Source organism: Hippocampus guttulatus, chromosome 17, assembly GCF_054856545.1.
Source record: "Hippocampus guttulatus isolate MCC_2025c chromosome 17, RoL_Hgut_1.0, whole genome shotgun sequence".
Lineage (NCBI taxonomy): Eukaryota > Metazoa > Chordata > Actinopteri > Syngnathiformes > Syngnathidae > Hippocampus > Hippocampus guttulatus.
Window position 1 is genome coordinate 7,714,172 of NC_141277.1, and position 18,498 is coordinate 7,732,669.

An 18,498-nucleotide genomic window follows, 5' to 3' on the forward strand; every position below is an offset into this window, starting at 1 on the left:
AAACACTTTCATCGAGTCATTCACATAATGCCTAATTTGTGATCACATTTAGTATTGATTTGAAAGAACACATGTACTAAGCAGCAGCACGTCTCGTAAACCGACATCCACCCATTAAAAAAAATCTGTTTATCCTTACATGGGTTGAGGGTGTGCTGGAGCCTACCACAGATGTCTTCAGGCTGTAGCCGGGGGGGACACTGAACTGGTTGCCAACCAATCGCGGGGAACACAGACAAACAACCATTCGTGGTCACAATCACACCTAGGGATAATTTGGAGTGCCTGATCAATTTGCCATGCATGTTCTTGGAATGTGTGCGAGTAACCGAAGTACCCTGAGGAAACCCATACAGGCACATGGTGAACATGCGAACTCCACACAGGAAGGCCGGAGCTGGAATTGAACCCTGCATCTCTGCACTGTGAGCCCGACGTGCTAACCAGTCGATCACCGTGCCGTGTGAACCGACATATAAATTAAATATTGTCCGTAATCGCATTTTAAAAGATAACGTGGATGACTCAATGATTAAAACACAAATCTTTCTGGTAGGCATTGAACTTAACAAGAGCGAGCCAACATGGCATTTATGAAACTGCACGAACATTGGCAGCCATGTTGGCTCTGTTCGAACGTGCCAAAGTCTATTGTGTTTATTTGGTAGTATTTCTCTTGTTTCCAAAATGTGTATGTACACCACATAGTGTGGTTTCATATTAGTTTAAATGCAGATGAGACACAAGGTTGGGAGAGGAACTTCCGTTTGATAAGAGTTCAGATGAATGAGCCCACATCACAGGTGTTGTGTAGAGAAATAGAAGTCATGTTTATTCATGAACCCGTGACAGATTCTTCTGATGCCTTTTATAAAACAGGACAGCATATGTACACATTGCACGCACTCCCGGCCATCAAACATTGCATAAGACACGCTAAATATTCACCGGCAAAGTCAAATGTGTTAATAAGTGTCTTTCGAAAAGACCTTTGCATCCAAAACTTGACTTAACTGCACTGTCCAACACAGAATTTTCCATTGGTCTTATTATCATTGTGAATTTGTCAATATTACAAGAAAGTGATGCACAAGTAAGGATGGTGATGTCTATGGAAACCCATTGGAACATTTATTCCATATCCTTGCTATCCATCTTAAGGTCCACGAAATAGTTAACTCTTTGTCCTCACAAGTAGCAACTTTGGCATCCTAGTCGCAAGGGAAAAATGTGCAATAGTTGAAAACAGCGTGCTACTAGTGAAGCTCTAGATCCAATAAGATACTAGTGCCTACTAGTGTTACTGCTGCAGCACAGCAGTAGTTATATTGCATAACAGTAGACCAAAAGTTACTAGTCAGACACAGTCATTCTGAATTCTTACTAATGAGGACAAAGAGTTTACAGGTTGTTCAACTGGAGTGCTCCCACCATAGCCGCCAAAACGTGCATGAGGAAAGAAGGATCAAGCAAGAAGTTGAATATTTGTGAGGAGAAGGACCGTGAGGAAGACGGCGGCGGGAATCAAAACTTTGGTTGTCAAAATGCTACATAGGATGAGCGGGGAGTATGAGGTCAAAGCTTGTGCGCTATTTATTGCTCAGAGAACATCCCATAATAATCTGACATAAAGGTTGATTCTATACAGTGAACCCCCACTATATCGCAGATTTTTGAAGGTTTTTTTTAATGGCTTTTGGGGATATACAGGCATGTCCCAATTAAGAGCGATGAAACTTTTGTGTAGTACCACATTGTGCCAGAAGATGTCGGGCAGCACTGAGCTCAACTGGAAGACAACCAGCATCATTAACAACAAGAAGAAGACACAGGAAGTAAACTAACCCTGAGCTCCACTACTATTTATTACTGTTTGTATGTGTCGCTGCTCCGTGTGTGTGTGAAGTAGCAGTTGTTCAAAGATTTACAATTCCGTAACGTCGTTGTTCATTTCATTTTCCCCTTATGTGTGGGTTCAGCATATGGCTAACATTAAGCTAGCAAACTTTCATTTGATGAAATCGTTTGACATTTTGGTGTCCCAATAAACAATCTTGAATTTATTTTTTTTCCCGTATCAGTTTGTATGGGCTCCTGCTCCGTGTGCATTAAACTCGCAGTTGTTTGATGGTTTGGAAGTAGCATAAAATCAACATGGTGATTATTATATGTTAGCATTAAGCCGGCAGACAATCATGTCTTGATTGAAGATTTGGGTATTTCGATATACAGTACAATGTTTGATTTTTTTTTTTTGTTATGTTATGTGAGAATTATAAAAAGGTAACTTCAACTGGGAGTGGCAAATAAGCAGCTTAAAGCAAACACGCTTGGCTTTTCATTTGGATTTTCACCAGGTATGTCTTCCCCACGATAAACGGGGCTTGACTGTATAGCTTTTCTATACATACATATATATATTTGAGTATCATCTGCTCAGATATTTACACAAAAAAAATAATTTGATTCAGTGCAAACTAACCAAGAATAGAGGACACTAATGTCGCTAAAGTATCTTTCTTTCTTTTGTTTAGTTTTTTTACATTTCACAGTAGCCAATCTGCAAAACCGACACACATGTACCCACAGTCAACCTGCAGGCGGCTTCATTCCGCCACGTACGGTAAAAGGCTATGAGTGCTTCCCAGGTCCCGCCCAATGAAAGCCAACAAGAGTAGCAAAGACGACGCTTATTTCCCGAACAGTACAAGAAGAATATTGTGCTTTCATGGTGTTGTGATGTGTTCAAGTACCGTTGTAAAACAACATTCCCACTGACGGATCAAAACATGCTACATGCTTCGGATGGAAAGCGTAGACCTGTGCTTCCCAACCACTGTGCCAATTTCCCAGAATTAGTTGGAAGTGATTATTTATTTGGAACCAATTATTTCTCTTTGTTGAACGACGTGAAGCGACGGGTAAAACTAAGCACCAGATGTTACTGATTTACAGTGTGGACACGCATAATTCCCACTAACTCTGCAATCTTCTAGTTGAAAAAAACGTAAGACTGGTCTCAGGCCTCACAAGTGTAAAGTGCTAGCTTATGTATTTTTTTCCATTTTAAATAAATATTTTTCCCTTTACAACATCATAGTTTCATAAATAAGATTACATGCTAGAAGTGTTAGCACTTGTTAGCTGATTTGCATTCTTTCCAGTGTCGCTATGAATGTGAGTGAGTGTATATGTAAATTAATCTACCCTAATGACAGTTTAGTTTAGCATTGAGGCTAAAGGTTGATACGGCATGCGATGGTATGTTTGTCCATTAGTCTTTGTGTGTAAACGTGCTGAATTCCTAACCTCCACAGTTAATAAATACACAGTAGGTGTCTCAAAAGACACAGCCACAAGTTAAACATGAAGCCACGGCTGACATTAGCCGTTTAGCCTAGCATGCTAACTTTGCCAACAAGTTGACATTTGGTCAGAGAAACTAGAGGTACCCTAGTACTGGTCTCAAGTCAATCGCGGGGCACATATAGCATATAGACAAACAACATTCACAATTTATAATAATTTAAAGTCTTCAAAGAAGCTAATGTGTTTCTGGAATGAGGGATTCAAGACCCCACTGGTAGAACACGCTTAGATTGGAACCCTAAACCTCAGCACAATGAGGCGGATGTCCTAACCACTAGTACACCGCCCAACCTGCTAACCTTAGCATTAAAGAAAAATTCCCTTTTAGTGGCTGCACACATGTGTGCCGATAATGGCGTATGTGACGTTACATTTTCAATGACCACGATGCTCAGCAACGCTGTAGATGCTGCGTCACATTTAAAGGCGAGCGAAGCATAATGCTAATTCGCCATCCTACGATCCCTTTTGCATGGAAAAAAAAAAGAGGTCAAACATGCTTAAAGTGAGCTTGTGACTCAGCAACATCGACAACCACCTTTTGTTGAAATACGGTGACATCAGTTTTTCAGATCACAGTGATGGAGGAGCTAACGATGCTAACAAGATAGCAGCCGGGCCATCAACCTCACGCCCAATATAAAACAAACATCACCAGAGTCCCGAATAAATAAATAAATACATATCCAATAAATATTATATAAACACCTTTTGTCAGAATAATGCCCCAAAAGTCAAGTGTCCCGAAACCTGAATTTTCCTGAACACAGCCGCTGTTTCACCCCTGCTCTTCTTCTCCGTAACAATCTCAGAATCAATCAAAATCATGGCAAAGCGCATCAGTACCTTTCTCCCAGACTAGTGACACTGGAAAAAGTAGCCGGCTTACATGGACAATGTGAAAGGGGTCAGTGGGCCTTCATTCAACTCGGTTACCCGGAAGTTGGGGAGTTCTTTGTTGTTGCTTTTCACAATGAACATCTAACACAAGGAAAGTATGAAAAGGTCATTTTCGGTGTCAGCGTGAAAGGGGATTAGAGGGTTATTATTCCTCTCTGTTACAACTCAGATATCACCTGTGAAGCCAGTTCGACTTTCACATCCACTGTACCGTGTTGATGTCTTCACACAGAACAGCGACAGGAAAAAGACACATGAAATGGGCAGTGTGAAAGGGGCTGGATGGTTATCACCCCCCCCGCCCTTTGTGACACCCAATATTACTTCTGAAGCCAGAAAATTTGTGGGGCAACGTTGACAAGGCCTTTCTGTTTTGGTGCCTCTCAGACAGGAAGAAGTGAGAGAAAAAAAAACGACACGATGGACAGTGTGAAAGGGCCTACTGGGTCATTGCTCATCAACGATTATTACCTCTGGTAAATTCATGGGTCGACTTCGGGACACCTGGTCCATGTTGGTGGTTTTCTCACAGAAAAGCACCATTGGTGAAACGCCAAGGAAAAAGTAGATGAGAAAGTGGTAATCGGGTCATTATTTATCAATGGTGACATGCAGATCCTCCTCGCTCTTCTTGGGTCGCGTCACGGGGGAACAAGACGTGATGCGTGTCAAATGGTACTCTCGGTATGCGCGTGTGGGTGGGTGAGGGGCTGGCCGGGCCGCCGGGGGTCCGCGCAGTTACGCTGCTCGCCCAGCAGCGTGGCGGTCTCACCCGGGATGCCCTCCACGTCCCCGGGCGGCGTCGCTTGGCGCAGACCGCCGCCCTGCGCCGGGATGACCTGGTTGCTTGGAGGTGCCGACTGGCTGGGGCGCCGCGCCAAGGCGCCGGCGGCGGTGCCGCTGGGTGGCGGCTGAGCGGTGCGGATGGGCTGAGCGTTGGACGGTAGACGCTTGATGGGCGGCGTGGCGAGAGGCAACAGGGGGCGCCCGCCCGACGGCGTGGCGGGAGGCACCGCCGTGTCCAGACGCTGTTGACTTCCCTCGGGGGACTGCGGTGTGCTGTCCAGACGCGACGCCAGCACGCCGTTCTGGTACTGCGCTCGCGTGATCTGAGGACCATAAACACCAAGTTCATTTGACATGCACCCGTTGTGTCCGTCTCTGATGTTGAAGCATTCTACCTTGACAAACTGCAGGTCGCTGAGCGCTCGTACGCAGAAATCCGGCACGTACTGGAAAGGAGTTGCCGCGATTTGACTGTTGCTGCCGCCTATGGAGCTGCTCTCCGCAGCGCCGCCGCGCTCGCTACAGCTGATGGACGCCGAGCGGTTCAGGTTGCCCCCGTGCGACGGAGAGCGGAACTCTGGGATTGGATGGCAAGGGTGTGCGTCAAGGTCGTCGTAATTTACACGCGCGCCGACAAACGGCACGTTACTTGAATGCAAAACACAAAGGTGGGGGGGGTGAACGACAAACATGCCGCCACGCATTGTTTGGTGCAGGACTGTCATTGGCTGAGGTCTGTGATGTCATCAGTGATGTCATGGAGGGAGTGAGGGGGTGGGTGGGAGTTTACTTGATGGCAATGTGAATGGGGGTGGGGGGAGCAGTAATGCAGGGAAGCGTAAAGGAAAGGACAGATGTTAGCATGCTTAGCACGTGAGAAGAAAGTCGCACGTGTGTCGCCGTCATTGACGTTTGAAGCTCCGTGATGAAGCGAGCTGTGACTATACGCGCCTTTGTAGTGACAGTCTTTGATGTTTAGACATATTAAAAAGGGACTTGCGCCTGTGCCTCTTTACTCACATCAGTCGTGTGTGTGCATCTGCACCGATGTCTCCTCTTTCAGTTATTTTTGGTGTTGTGACCGTCTTTGATGTTTCAAGGATTTGTGCCTCTCTACGCGCCCGTGTCTGTCTTTGATCATGTTTAACATCTCTGTGCGCCCCGTGTCTGTTGTATAACGATGCATGAAGAAGCTGCGGGTCTTTCTGCGGCCGTCGTCTCTGTCGTTGATGTTTAACGTCATGTTGCAAAAAAAAAAAAATGTAAATGCACTATTATTACAATCACAAGGCTGATTTCCATAGTTTGCCGTTCAAAGGCGTGCGCCTTAGAATGTCTCTGATGTTGAAGAGCAGTGCATTGCTTGGTTGTTAGCACTGCTTTTAGCATTAGCATTCCTGGGCCAGGAATAACTTGGAATGTTGAGCTCATTTTGGACAAGGCGGTGGGGATTTATCACCACGGAAACAGATGCTGGAAGCTGCCGAGTTGTTTCGAATGTTTTCTTGTTAACTCTGAGCTGCCCTCTGGTGAACAAACGAAGCGCCGCAGCTGTTCCCACTAGAGGATTAAACCACTTTGACTGCTCTTCAATGTCGCCGTTGAGGTCAAATGCTAACAGCTAGCAGTTTGCTGAGCAAAGGCTGAGGTGACGATGATGATGACGGTGATGATGAAGATGAAGGTGAAGGATGAGCGATCCACCCCCCCCCCCACCCCACTCATCCACCCCCACCATGTTTACCTGGGAAACGAGAGAACACGGAAAACCTCTTAAGAGAGAGGCGCCTCGGAGGGGGGGACGCCACCGACGGGGACAGAGGGGGGGTCACGGCTGGGAGGAGAGGCGGGGGCGGGGCCGGGGTTGGTGGTAGGAGAAAGATAGAGAGGATTTATTTGTTGTTTGATTGTTTGTTGGACAGCAGACTCCAATGGGGAGCCTCACGAGACACTTGATTCGGCACAACAGCTCATCGCAATCCCGTCTTTAATCAAAGTGCTTCGCCACCTTTGAACTATCTATTTTCAGCGGAGGATTAAGACGAGCGCTCCTGTTGACATTGGACATGTCGGATGAGCGCGTCTACACACACACACCCGTAACGTTACATAATCACAAACGACACTTAGCTTAAAAAATACGAAATGGCTTCCTTCTTTAGAAGAAACCGTTCCGTGGAATCAGCGAACAGATGGAAACATACGTTGACAAATATATGTGTTTCTTTGTGTGTGGGTGTGTGTGTGCAGGCTCACCCAGCGATGGCGTGCTGAGCGCCATGACGCCGTAGTAGGAGAAGGGTCCCGTCTCAAACTTCATATTCTCGTTTCCTGCCTCCACCTCAACTCGACCCTGAAATACACACGTGTGAGCACACGATCACGCATGTATGCACGGACACACACGCACACACACTCAAGTGTGACAGCATCTGTGTATGTGTGTTCTCGTGTTCTCCAATGACATCCACATTATTAATATTGTATCAGAGGCTGTGGTGTGGCCTTACTGAAAGCTAATCCGAGGCGGTTTCTGTTCATGTAGTGGTTTTACATACCTGTAGAATAAGCACAAAGTAGTCCACAGGCTTGCCACGCTGGTATAGGAAGTGCTGCAGGGCGCGTTTGTCATTGTCGTCGAATTTCAGCTCCTGCACGACGTCGGGATGCCTCAAGATCCTAAGCAGGACCTTCTCGGTGACATGGAAGCCACCGAACAGGCTCACCTCTAAGAGGCGCAACAGAAAAACACCTCGTAACTCACAAGTCCATTTACATGATTAACAATTTTGTCAGACAAACGTTTGTTGCCAAAACGGGTTGCTATGAAACATCTAGAAGTGCGTTAGTATGATAAAGTATAACTACCAAAGGGTGCAGTAATTTAGAGTACTACTATGTGGTTAAACATTGTAGGCAGCAAGTAATAAAGGCTGCAGTTAATCAAGGCCCAAAATGTTGCTGCCTAAACGGGCTGCTGGAGGACCTGAAACAGGTAAAGAGCAAAGTACCGGTATGCTCACAAAGTTATGTCATAGCGTCACTGTCCTGAAACAAAGTAGCCCGAAACCCGCAAATGCTGCAGCTAATCACAGCCAGAAGGTTGCCGCCTAAATGGGCTGCTGTGAAATCAGAGGAAGAGGAAGGCGCAAATCATGTAAACAAAACTTTATAGTGTAGTCACTGTATAAAATCACTGTAGCCAGTAACAAGCAGAGGGGTGAAATTAATATGATCAAAAAGTTTGCCGCCTAAACGGGCTGCCGAGGTAGTGAAACATTAAGAGATTAAGTTATTTACTGTAGTACTATATGTTCCCAAAAGTTGTGTAGTGTAGTCGCTATATGATGAAGGGTGCAACTCACAGAAGGAAAACGTTTGCCGCCTAAAGGGGCTGCTGTGAAAGTCGAACAGGGAGTGAAGCAGGAAGCGCCCACCTGTGGCCAGGAAGCGATGCGCGGCCAGCATGAGCTGCGGCGAGATCTTTGTCTTGGCGTCGCCGTCATGCTTGAACGCCGAGAAGTCTCGTTTGTTCTTGTTGGCGTCCACTCGCTTCTTGTTGCGGTTGTCAGCTGCAGGAGGGACAAACGGAAACGGTGTCACAACCAAACCCGTCACGGAACCTCATCTAACTTTAGGAAATCTGATCAAACATGGTACACTAATCCCAAAGCCAATCTGGCCACCAAGTAAAGCTGCTTTTGGCTTCTATATTTGCCCGGCGGGAAATTGTGACTCACTGTAGCGGTCCGACTCGTCTAGGATTTCCGACTTGATGATTTCCTCGATGACGTCCTCCAGGGTGACCAATCCCAGCACCTCGTAGAAGGGGTCGCCCTCTCCCTCGTTGTTCACCTTCTGCACTATGGCCAGGTGGGATTTACCTGACGAGACCACGTGACAAGTGCTTTGTTCAAATCAACAGAAGTGGACGCCATGGAAATTTAGGGGTCAGATGTTGCTGCCTAAATGGGCTGCGGCAGCAAGTGATTAATGTACACTATATACTACATATTAAAAATTGTGGCGTCCAGACAGATTATCCCAGTTGACAATGTGAGGGCAGAAAAGGGACAAACAACAGACAGGTCGATGATGTGGTCGATCGATCCAAACAGAGCAACGCCCCAGGGGACGCACAACACAGCTTCCTGTGCAAAGGTCAAGATGGGGTCAAAAGACACACACACACACACACACACACACACAGACTCGCACGCACACAGCCAGTCAGGCATTCGGAAGGTGCGAGCGACCTTTCTTGAACTCCTCCAGCATGGTGTCGAGTTTGGTGTCGTGGAAGACGAAGTGAACGGGATGGTTGTAGAACTTGGTGACGGTCTTGAGCGTGGTGCAGTCGTCCGGGTCGACGAAGGCCAGGTCCTTGACGTAGAGGATGTCCACGATGTTGCAGCGCTCATCGTCGTAGACGGGGATGCGCGTGTAGCCGCTCTCCATGATCTCGGACATGGTGTCGAAGTCCAGCACGGCGTCCGCCTGCCGCGCCAACGCCAATTGAGCGCTTTTGTTTATTGCTACATATGGCAAATTCCATAGCAACATATTTAGCCATCTTTCCCGTTTCCTGATTCGGGAGTCGGGAATCCATTTGTAATTCCCGGATCACTAGTAGGCTTTTTTTTTTTTTGCTTCAGGCTTTTAAGGAACTATCAAGATCCACAATTTGAAAAGTAGCATTAAAAAAAAAAAAAAAGTTAAATACAACTGAACTGTTCTGACACTCCGGTCAAACCGGATGCAAATTGAGAAGGCCAAACGTGAGACTAGTGTTGGACAAATGTAAGTTTAAGATGGTTGTTCAACTTGTGCATGGAAGTGTTTTATAAATGAAGTCAAAGAGTGTACTAGTACGTGTAGTACATACAAATTCCCAAATGGCTTTTCATAGCTTTTCTCATATCATATCAAGGGCCGGACCAATTATGATTCAACTAATTTTGTGGTGTCGTTTCACATACAAATGAAGGAACTTAGCACGGGAAATTTGTCTTTTTTTTCCCCACTGCCCATAATATCATCTGATGAATCGATCAGGCCCTAGCAACTTTTAGCAACCCCCCCTCCCCCTCATCCCGACGAAGCAGCAAACACAGACCTGGATCATAAAGCAGTCGGCCAGCGGCGTCAAGACATCCTCCACCGTCTTGGTGCGCAGCTCCAGCGCCCCCTGGATCATGTTGAGCTCCTCCTTGACCAAATCGTTGTAGGGCTCGGTCACCTTGAGCATCCCCACCAGCTTCTCGCGGTTGTACACGGTGCCGATCTCCTGACCCAGAAGCACATCCAGTAGCTTGCTGACGGGGAAGCTGAGCGGGAAGGTGAGCAGCATGAAGAACTTTGTCACGGCGATGGTGTTGGCGCCCACCGCCAACCCGTGGCGCGAGCACAGCGCCTGCGGCACGATCTCTCCAAAGATGACGATGCCCACGGTGGAGGCCACCACGGCGCCCAGGCCCGAGCCGATTAAGTCGTCCAGCAGGATGGTGAGCGTGGTGTTGACCAGCACGTTGCCCAGCAGCAACGAGCACAGCAGGTAGTTGCCCTTGCTGCGGATGGGCTCGATCTTGCGCGCGTATTTCTTCTCTTTGTCCGTGCCGCAGCTCTGCACGATGCGCAGCTCCATGGGGTCCAGCGCCATCAGGCCCAGGTTGAGACCGCTGAACATGCCCGACAACACCAGCAGGCACGAGATCAGGATCACCTGTCAAGTACGAAAACTATTCATTCACTATTTCACAAAGGTCGCTGAGGGAAAAACTAAATGTTTATATTTTTCCTTGGACATCATAGCTTTCCATTAAATAATGTTCAATTCCCAGGAAATTGCTTTTAAAAATGGTAGTTTGACATTTCTCCCCCCCCCCAAAATTGGCTAGATGGGTGGGAAAACACCCTAGCAACAAAACACAGTTCACACTAATTGGTCAAATGTAATATTAGTGGAAATATTTGTATTTCGTTACTTCTAATCACTGCCTGCATCGGAGCCTGCCAGAATGCTGGAATGTTTTTTTTGTTTTATTTTATTTTTTCTAAAACCAGATTCGACATCTGAACATGTTTGGGGGGGAGGGGGGGGGGGAACTCTTGGACCGTCACTGACCTGCAGCCACAGCGGCAGCAGCGACTTCTTCTCCTCCACGACCAGCAGGTGCCCGTCGTGGTCGCCCAGCAGCTGCCAGCGTCCGCCGCGGCGGTGGTCGCCAGCGTCGTCGTCCTCCCGGTCGTCGATGCGCGTGCACAGCGCGTACTCGCTGCTTGGCTCGCTCTTGCGCAGCGGCTTGACGTGCACGCGCAGCAGCCCCGACGTCCCCCGGCCGCTCACGTTCATGAAGGTCCCGACCGCGATGTCCTTCGTGAAATCTGAGCAGATACCGCTGTCACCTGCGTCCTCCTCCCCGCCCGCGGAAAGCTCCGTGAAGCGAATGAGCGTCCAGGCGCCAGGGTGCAGCTTCAGGCCGTAAAAGCGGAGCTGCACAGTGCTGTCCTCGGTCACCTGCAGGACGCCGTCGTCACCGGTGCTGGCCGGCTTGTCGCTCGTCTCCAGCCGCATCCCGAGCACCTGCGTGCCGCCACCGCCACCGCCGCCGCCTCCTCCTCCTCCCCCGCCGTCGCCGGCTCGCCCCCCGCCGGCCGCCGCCTCCGAGCGAGCTCCGTCCGCGCTGCACAGGAAGAGGAGGACAGTGACGATGTAACCCTGCTGGCCTCTCCATTCTCTCGCCATGTTTGTTTGACTGGCCGCTAGACGTCGGTGACGTCATTTACGCGAGTCCCACAGGCCACGCCCTCCACCCGCCCAGGTGATCCGCGAGGCCTGGCGCATTCATATGGACATACATAATACATTTAAAGATATTCAGGACGTCCATGTGTGGTGTGTGGCGGAGGCTACCGAGCGCTCCGAGGTCTCATGACCGACACTTTATAAATAAGAAAAATCGGATATAGTATGGTTATCCTTTTCGAACCTTAAATGTATTCTTAATACGCAATATTCATCCACGACGATGAAAAAAAAATACCAGCAGTTAACTGTCGCCGGCAATCCTGTTTAAATCTGTTATTACATGAATATGATGTACTGTATTAAAAACTCGCGTTCAAACGGTTGTAATTATCAAACTACATTGTCTTATATACTTTGTCCAAATATTGCGCTTCTCTATTTTATATACGTTGTATAGAACAAAATTACATTTTTCAAATCACTCAAAGTTGTGTTCTATAATGGTTCTGAAATGGGTGTACTTTTTTGATTGTATTTTTTTGTTTTGTGTACGTCGCATTGCAAGTTTGTATTTGCCACGTTTTACTCTGTCTGCAACTAGGTCGACGTTGCAAAACAGAATCTGTTCTCCATTGCCCTACCTGGATAAATAAAGGTGAAAGGTTTAATATAAATGGAGCTATTTAAACGTGGGAGAAGACCAACCAGTAAGTTGCGCTACCAGCGCAGTGCATTGTGGGATAGATGAGTGTCCTGCGACTGGATCGTTGATGATGTCCACTTCCGGCTGTCATGACGTAAGTAGAAGTTGTAAACAAGACACTGCGTCACCCTCCCTTGCTCGGAAGGAGGGTTATGTAAAGTCACGTGCCCCCCTGCCAAAATACGCGGCGTGCAATATGTTCAAATGTATGACATTTGATAATACATTAATTACGTCACACACACTATTGAGTTGGCGCGGTTGCGCCAAAATCAGCTCTTACGTAATCGTCTGATGCGCGTGGCCCTGCCGCTAGCGCCCTCTTTGGGCTCGTTTCGATCACTACCATGCAAGGGGGCTCTTTAATCTTTATTTTTCTTACTCAAACTTTTCTTCACTTTCAATGGCCAAATTTACCTTAACATGTCCCAAATTATATGTCATTATTTGTAATGTTTTTTTCATTCAATTGCTGATTCCATTTTGGGAAGTGTTGGATTTTCTCATGCATGATTGCAGGCAGGGCGGCCCGGTAGTCCAGTGGTTAGCACGTCGGCTTCACAGTGCAGAGGTACCGGGTTCGATTCCAGCTCCGGCCTCCCTGTGTGGAGTTTGCATGTTCTCCCCGGGCCTGCGTGGGTTTTCTCCAGGTGCTCCGGTTTCCTCCCACATTCCAAAAACATGCATGTCAGGCTGATTGGACGCTCTAAATTGTCCCTAGGTGTGAGTGTGGGCGTGGATGGTTGTTCGTCTCTGTGTGCCCTGCGATTGGCTGGCAACTGATTCAGGGTGTCCCCCGCCTACTGCCCGGAGATGGCTGGGATAGGCTCCAGCACCCCCCGCGACCCTAGTGAGGATCAAGCGGTTCGGAAAATGGATGGATGGATGGATGATTGCAGGCAGCAAAATAGGTGTTATTTCTTATTTAGGTATGTATACATTTGTGAAAGTGTCTGAAGTTGAGCATGTGTCTGAGTACAAGAGTGCAACGGTATGGATCATTTACCCAAATTGCTTGAATACTGTAACATTTTGTTGTTACAAGTGTCTTCCGGGTTATTCAATTAAGAAGGAAAAAAAAACATGTTAGGATACTTTATCTTTCTGTCCATTTATTGTTTGTGCTCTTATTTTTGATGTCACCTTGTTGTGATAAAAATTCCCGATTGACAGGCGAGTGCAACTCAATTATGTGCAATGTATACACAACTGCTGCATAAATTAAACGGAGCAGTCGTTGACAACTTTGTGGCATCGCCGTCAGCGTCCTAACCAAACGTATGCCTGGAGGCCATTCCATTAGGCACACCCGTGAGCTCAGTTGTCCCTAACAAAGCACGCGACAGGCGACATTCCCAGGCGTCACAATGACAGTCAGGTGAATGCAAACGTTCCGCGGCGTGTCCCTGCGAGAGGGTCCTCGTCCTTGGTTGTCACGGCGACGGAGGAAGCACCTCCACCGTGTAGCTGACCCTCTTGGAGTGCAGCACGCTGTAGCTGTTGTCGAAACACAAAACGTCTGCACGCACGCAGAGCAGACACAGCACTGAATCACATTCATTGAATGACCTGGTTTTTTTTTGCATTTTTTAAGTACTTTTTTTGTGAAAGTGAAACTAACAGGATGCTTAGGGTGGAGTGTACGCTAACGCAAAAATATATAATATTGAAAACACACACACATCAGACAGAAATTTTGCATGCGTGGTGCACTCACACACTCCCGGTTCGGGGCAGGTGATCATATTGTCCTCGGGCACCAGGTGCGCATTGTAACGCTGGCTGGGGACCACCTGCAACATGGCCGCGAACTTCTGCTGGTCACCCGGCGCCGTGCGTCGGTACACCCCAAAGCCGATGTCGGCCCCGTCGCTGGTGAACTGCCACCTGTGGCGTGTAACTTACAGAAATATCTTGTGTGCTGAGCTTTAATATAAAAGTAGTGCTTTGGTGGCATCTTGTGTTCCCTTGGTGCCAAGGAACTACAGGGGTAAACAAATAGGGAACATCTGGAAGTAATGAGCTGAACCCCCAAGGGAGGATTTAAATTCCCAATAAGTGCCACAAGATGGCAGCAAAGCACCACTTTGCGATTAGTCGCGTACCTGAGCAGGCTGCAAGGGGCAGTGACGTGGTAGTCCAATTGTAAGACGGCGCCGCGGCTGACGGTCACCCTGGTGTCGTACTGGACCTTAATCGAGTTCTGGATGTAGTACGACCGTGGCACCGTGCCGCCGTAGTTGATCTGCAAGATTGTCATCATCGGCATCATCATCATTATCACTCATCGTCGTCGGCGTGAGGCTCACCATTGTTCTGCAGCGAGGATCTCCGTCCGGGTCGGTGCGAGTTCCGCCGTACACCACCGGAAGCTGCTCGGCGTCCACGTGTTTACGAAGCACTTCCTGCCAGTTGCCTGCTCACACGGCAACAATTAGTGGCGCCCAGAGTTCAATGCAAACATGGTGAAGCAGCATTTCGCTGTGATGCTGCACGCAACGTGAATAAACTGCCAAAAGAAGTGTAGTCAGTACAGGTTGAAAACTAGCCCCCCCCCCATATCGAATGATTGAGGTCTTTAAAGCTTTTTTAAAAATCCATTTTCAGAAATCTTTTTCTTGGACACTTATGTTCTTTTAGTCATTTTCGTCGGCTACTTCATTACTTTGTTTTAAAAAGCCTTTGGATCTTTTGTTGTCATGCACTCAAATTATATTAATGATTATTAGCTATTGTAATTTGTAATTTGTAATTCATTTCATTTTTGCGTCAACTAATCCTCCCTCAATCGTCTCCAGTTGGTCGAAAAATGCTGTTGCTGGCCTCCTAACTGGAGCTCCTGGAAAGGAGCATAAAACTGCAATTCCGGCCTCCTTTCCTCCAATGAGTTTGAGTGCCATAGAAAATTGTGGAATTTTAGCCCTCCTCCCCCCACCAAATGTCTTACCTGCAAGAATGATGAGCTTGCGCCGCGTCTCCTCAGACAGGAAGTGCTTGATCAAACTGTAGGCCATCGGAAATAGTTTGGGAGCTGCAACCAAAAAGAGGGTTCATTGCGACACCATTCGACAAAGTGCTGGCCAGTATGGGAAATCTACCTTTGATGAGAAAGACCCTCTTGAGCCCCTCCGGATAGTTGTCCTCAAACATGGTGAGGATCTGCACGGGCCACACACATGGACGGGTTAGACACCGCGCAAACATAAAATTACCGCCAAGCCGGCGGACCACAAACCTCGCCATATGTCTCGATGGCGGGCTTCCACAGGTGCTTGAAGCCCAGACCCTCGCAGTCGTAGATCAGCGTGACTGACTCCACTTTCACACCCAACTGAGAGCACGACAAAAACAAGAGAGAGAGAGAAAGAGAAATGATACATGCAGAAAATGAAAAAAAAAGTCACAGGAGTGAAGCAAAGAAAGGAGACATGATTGCGGACCTTCTCCGACTGCTTTTGACATTCCTTCTGCAACATTTCCATGTTCCTCATCTTGGTCCTCAGGAAATCCTGCTTGCTGGCCGACATCAGGAGCCCTTTGGGGTCCAGCGGACCCAACACGTCGTACCAGATGGGGTTGCCGTCCTTGTCGTGGCCGCACATGCCGCCCGACAGGTAGCGCGTGATCACCTGCGTGGGCCCCATCAAAATGCAGGAGACGGTGATGCTGCCGCCGCCGCTGCTGATGCAATCGCAGTGGCGGCGCCGTCGCAAACCTCGGGTGGAGTCCAGTCAGAAATGATGGTGTCTGCCTTCATGTTTTTTCGGAATTCCACATGCTACACCCACATAAAAACAGAGACGTTATACTTAAAAAAAAAAAAAAAACACAGGGCAAACGGTTATATGATTCAACTGACCTTCCTGATCATCACTTCAGCTTTGGGGACACTGAAGCTTCTGGCTGGAATAAAAACAAAAAGAATATATCATAACAATGACAGAGAGTTGTGAAAAAAATAAAAATAATTAATATAACGTCTGAAAGCAAAAACAAAAATAATAAATGTGATAAGGAAGTTATAGAGTACAAAAAAAAAACCCAATATTGTATGAATGTAAAAAAAAATTTAAAAATCAATCTCAGGGAGTGAGAATCCAAAACGAATTATTGTGGGAAGTAAAAGAAAAACAATCCAAAGAAATCTTAGAGCGGCAACAATGACTAAAAGTCCAACGAAATGAAAAGGACGAGTTCAGAAAAGCGCTTCAGCTTTCCAGTGAAACTGGCGGCAGCCGCACAATGCTTTGTGTATTGTCTTCAGTTTCACTTCAATCAGGAAACGCGTGCGGGACTCACGCACGCAACCACGTTTGGCTTCAACCGCGTGGACTTTCATCCTCCATTTTGTGGAAATATCGAACGAATAAGAATAATTCACGGAGTGGCCGTGATGTCAAGTTCGGCGAACGTCCGCTTTATTTGCGCACGCTGTTTGCTCTTCAAGGGAGGGGTGGGGGGCGGGGCCTCAGACACCCTAACAAGGGAAAACAGACTCGTGTGTTTAAAACTCATGCCACGGTAAACATCCAGCTAGCACAACGTCCCCTGAAGACAAACACGAGTAGGACATGGCGGCCTGATTGATGCATTCGCGATCGGTCGGTTTTACGTTTTTTTCGACAGGAATCAAATCAGCACGCCCGCATCCATTTGACGTGTTGACTTGCTTCAGTCACCCGGAGAGTGGCGGTCGAGTTTAATCAAACAAGGCGTGATCGTCTTTCTGATCTTAAATCCGTGCCCTTCTTATCTTATCAACTACTCAAAGTCCGAGCGCGTCAGAGCGCGTCCGTCCGTCCGCGTGTGTGTGTGCCCCTGTGACTGACCTCGCAGCCAGCGGAGCAGGTAGTGGTCGTGTTGTGCCGGAAGTTCAGGAAGGATGTCCCCGATTCGGTCGCGAAACTGCAAGCACATCAAACAAAAGACTTAAAGGAAGGAACGAGAAACTAAAAAGATGACCCGAGGATGTAAACAATGATCTCAATTCCATTTATGCTTTTACAACAGATTTTTTTTTTGTAATAATAATAATTTGACAGAAAGAGATTAAATCATAACACCATAAAAAAAAATATAAAAAACTTGGGCAAAGTATCAAACAGCTAGTGAAAGTAACAAGACGTGTTTGACAAAAAACAAGAAATGAAGTTTTTGGAACAATAAATGAAATCATCAAGGAAAGCATCGCCACATAAAACAAAGCACGATGGAAGCAAAAACAATTGACAGTCAAGTAAAGCAACTAACAAGACCGAATACGGGAGGAAATAAAACATTTGGGTGAGGAGAAAAATATCAGGAAAGTAACAAACAACTGAGCAAAGTAGCAATAAGAAAACGTTGAGGGAAACAGAATTTTCTAGCCCCTCCCCCAAGAAAACTAAAACGCAACCAAGAACTGATTCAAATAAATCAGGGTAGCCACAAAAAACACACAAAAGTAACAAATAGCGAGAAATGGTGCGATAAGAACTTTAAAAAAACACAGCAAAAAGAAAATCAAGGGGAACACCCCCCCCCCCCCCCCAGGAAAAGCTGGAAATGAACAAACAGACGATGACAAATAAATGACATGAATCTTCAAATAAGCTGAAGAGTTTTATCGGAACCAATTCCTGCTGATGTTACTGCTCAATTGCAATTTTCATCTTCGGGTTCAAAAGGAGGAAAGGTTCAGTCGGGAAAGCGGCCACAAACGAATACAACAAAAACCTTCGAGCGCGTTTCACCTGCGTGAGTGAATCCGCTTGTTTGGCGCTCAATTCTCCAACACGGCCACTCATGTTGCCAGCAAAACTTCCAGCCTGGGACTGAAGGATGAACGCTGGCGCGGAGGCCACAGACCTTGGGGGTGGGGTTGGGGGGGAGGGAACCAGGGACACGCCCTGCAGATACACGCACACACTTTCACAAGGACATCTGAAAAGTCAAGCCCAGTGTTTCAGCTGTTCCAAAAGAAACCACAAACCTGACAAAACTTCACCAACAT

The 18,498-nt window shown here is 47.2% G+C and overlaps 2 protein-coding genes across 6 annotated transcripts; both read right to left on the minus strand.

Annotated features, from left to right (window-relative positions):
* Positions 1-804: 804 nt before the first annotated feature.
* Positions 805-11,810, minus strand: cnnm4a (cyclin and CBS domain divalent metal cation transport mediator 4a). Of its 2 annotated transcripts, XM_086134511.1 has the most exons (10): positions 11,180-11,810; positions 10,172-10,777; positions 9,312-9,552; positions 8,796-8,939; positions 8,493-8,627; positions 7,614-7,783; positions 7,312-7,408; positions 6,800-6,889; positions 5,451-5,632; positions 805-5,378 (listed from the first exon to the last, which is right to left on the minus strand). In XM_086134511.1, the coding sequence occupies exons 1-10, from the start codon at positions 11,798-11,800 to the stop codon at positions 4,938-4,940; spliced, it is 2,727 nt and encodes a 908-aa protein (XP_085990637.1). In that variant the 5' UTR covers positions 11,801-11,810; the 3' UTR covers positions 805-4,937. The 2 variants fall into 2 exon arrangements, with proteins under 2 accessions (XP_085990637.1, XP_085990638.1); XM_086134512.1 differs by lacking the exon at positions 6,800-6,889.
* A 1,788-nt stretch (positions 11,811-13,598) lies between these two features.
* Positions 13,599-18,438, minus strand: sec14l7 (SEC14-like lipid binding 7). Of its 4 annotated transcripts, none has more exons than XM_086134514.1 (12): positions 18,239-18,438; positions 17,336-17,411; positions 16,366-16,409; positions 16,222-16,284; positions 15,947-16,135; positions 15,742-15,837; positions 15,605-15,665; positions 15,454-15,537; positions 14,816-14,922; positions 14,612-14,751; positions 14,224-14,393; positions 13,599-14,025 (listed from the first exon to the last, which is right to left on the minus strand). In XM_086134514.1, exons 1-12 carry the CDS (start codon positions 18,290-18,292, stop codon positions 13,940-13,942), a joined length of 1,170 nt encoding a protein of 389 aa, XP_085990640.1. In that variant the 5' UTR covers positions 18,293-18,438; the 3' UTR covers positions 13,599-13,939. The 4 variants fall into 4 exon arrangements, with proteins under 4 accessions (XP_085990640.1, XP_085990641.1, XP_085990639.1 ...); XM_086134515.1 differs by having other exon boundaries at positions 13,876-14,025; positions 14,224-14,488; XM_086134513.1 differs by having other exon boundaries at positions 13,876-14,025; positions 14,224-14,751.
* Between the last annotated feature and the right edge of the window lie 60 nt (positions 18,439-18,498).

Excerpts from the sequence above, each read along its gene's own strand:
- cnnm4a (XM_086134511.1), bottom strand. The coding sequence starts at position 11,800 with ATGGCGAGAGAATGGAGAGGCCAGCAGGGTTACATCGTCACTGTCCTC. Across the intron at positions 10,778-11,179 it reads TGCTGCCGCTGTGGCTGCAG|GTGATCCTGATCTCGTGCCT; the intron begins GTCAGTGACGGT and ends CGTACTTGACAG. Across the intron at positions 9,553-10,171 it reads CCGACTGCTTTATGATCCAG|GCGGACGCCGTGCTGGACTT; the intron begins GTCTGTGTTTGC and ends TTGGCGCGGCAG.
- sec14l7 (XM_086134513.1), bottom strand. The coding sequence starts at position 18,292 with ATGAGTGGCCGTGTTGGAGAATTGAGCGCCAAACAAGCGGATTCACTC. Across the intron at positions 16,285-16,365 it reads CTGAAGTGATGATCAGGAAG|CATGTGGAATTCCGAAAAAA; the intron begins GTCAGTTGAATC and ends ATGTGGGTGTAG. Across the intron at positions 15,666-15,741 it reads CCATCGAGACATATGGCGAG|ATCCTCACCATGTTTGAGGA; the intron begins GTTTGTGGTCCG and ends TGGCCCGTGCAG.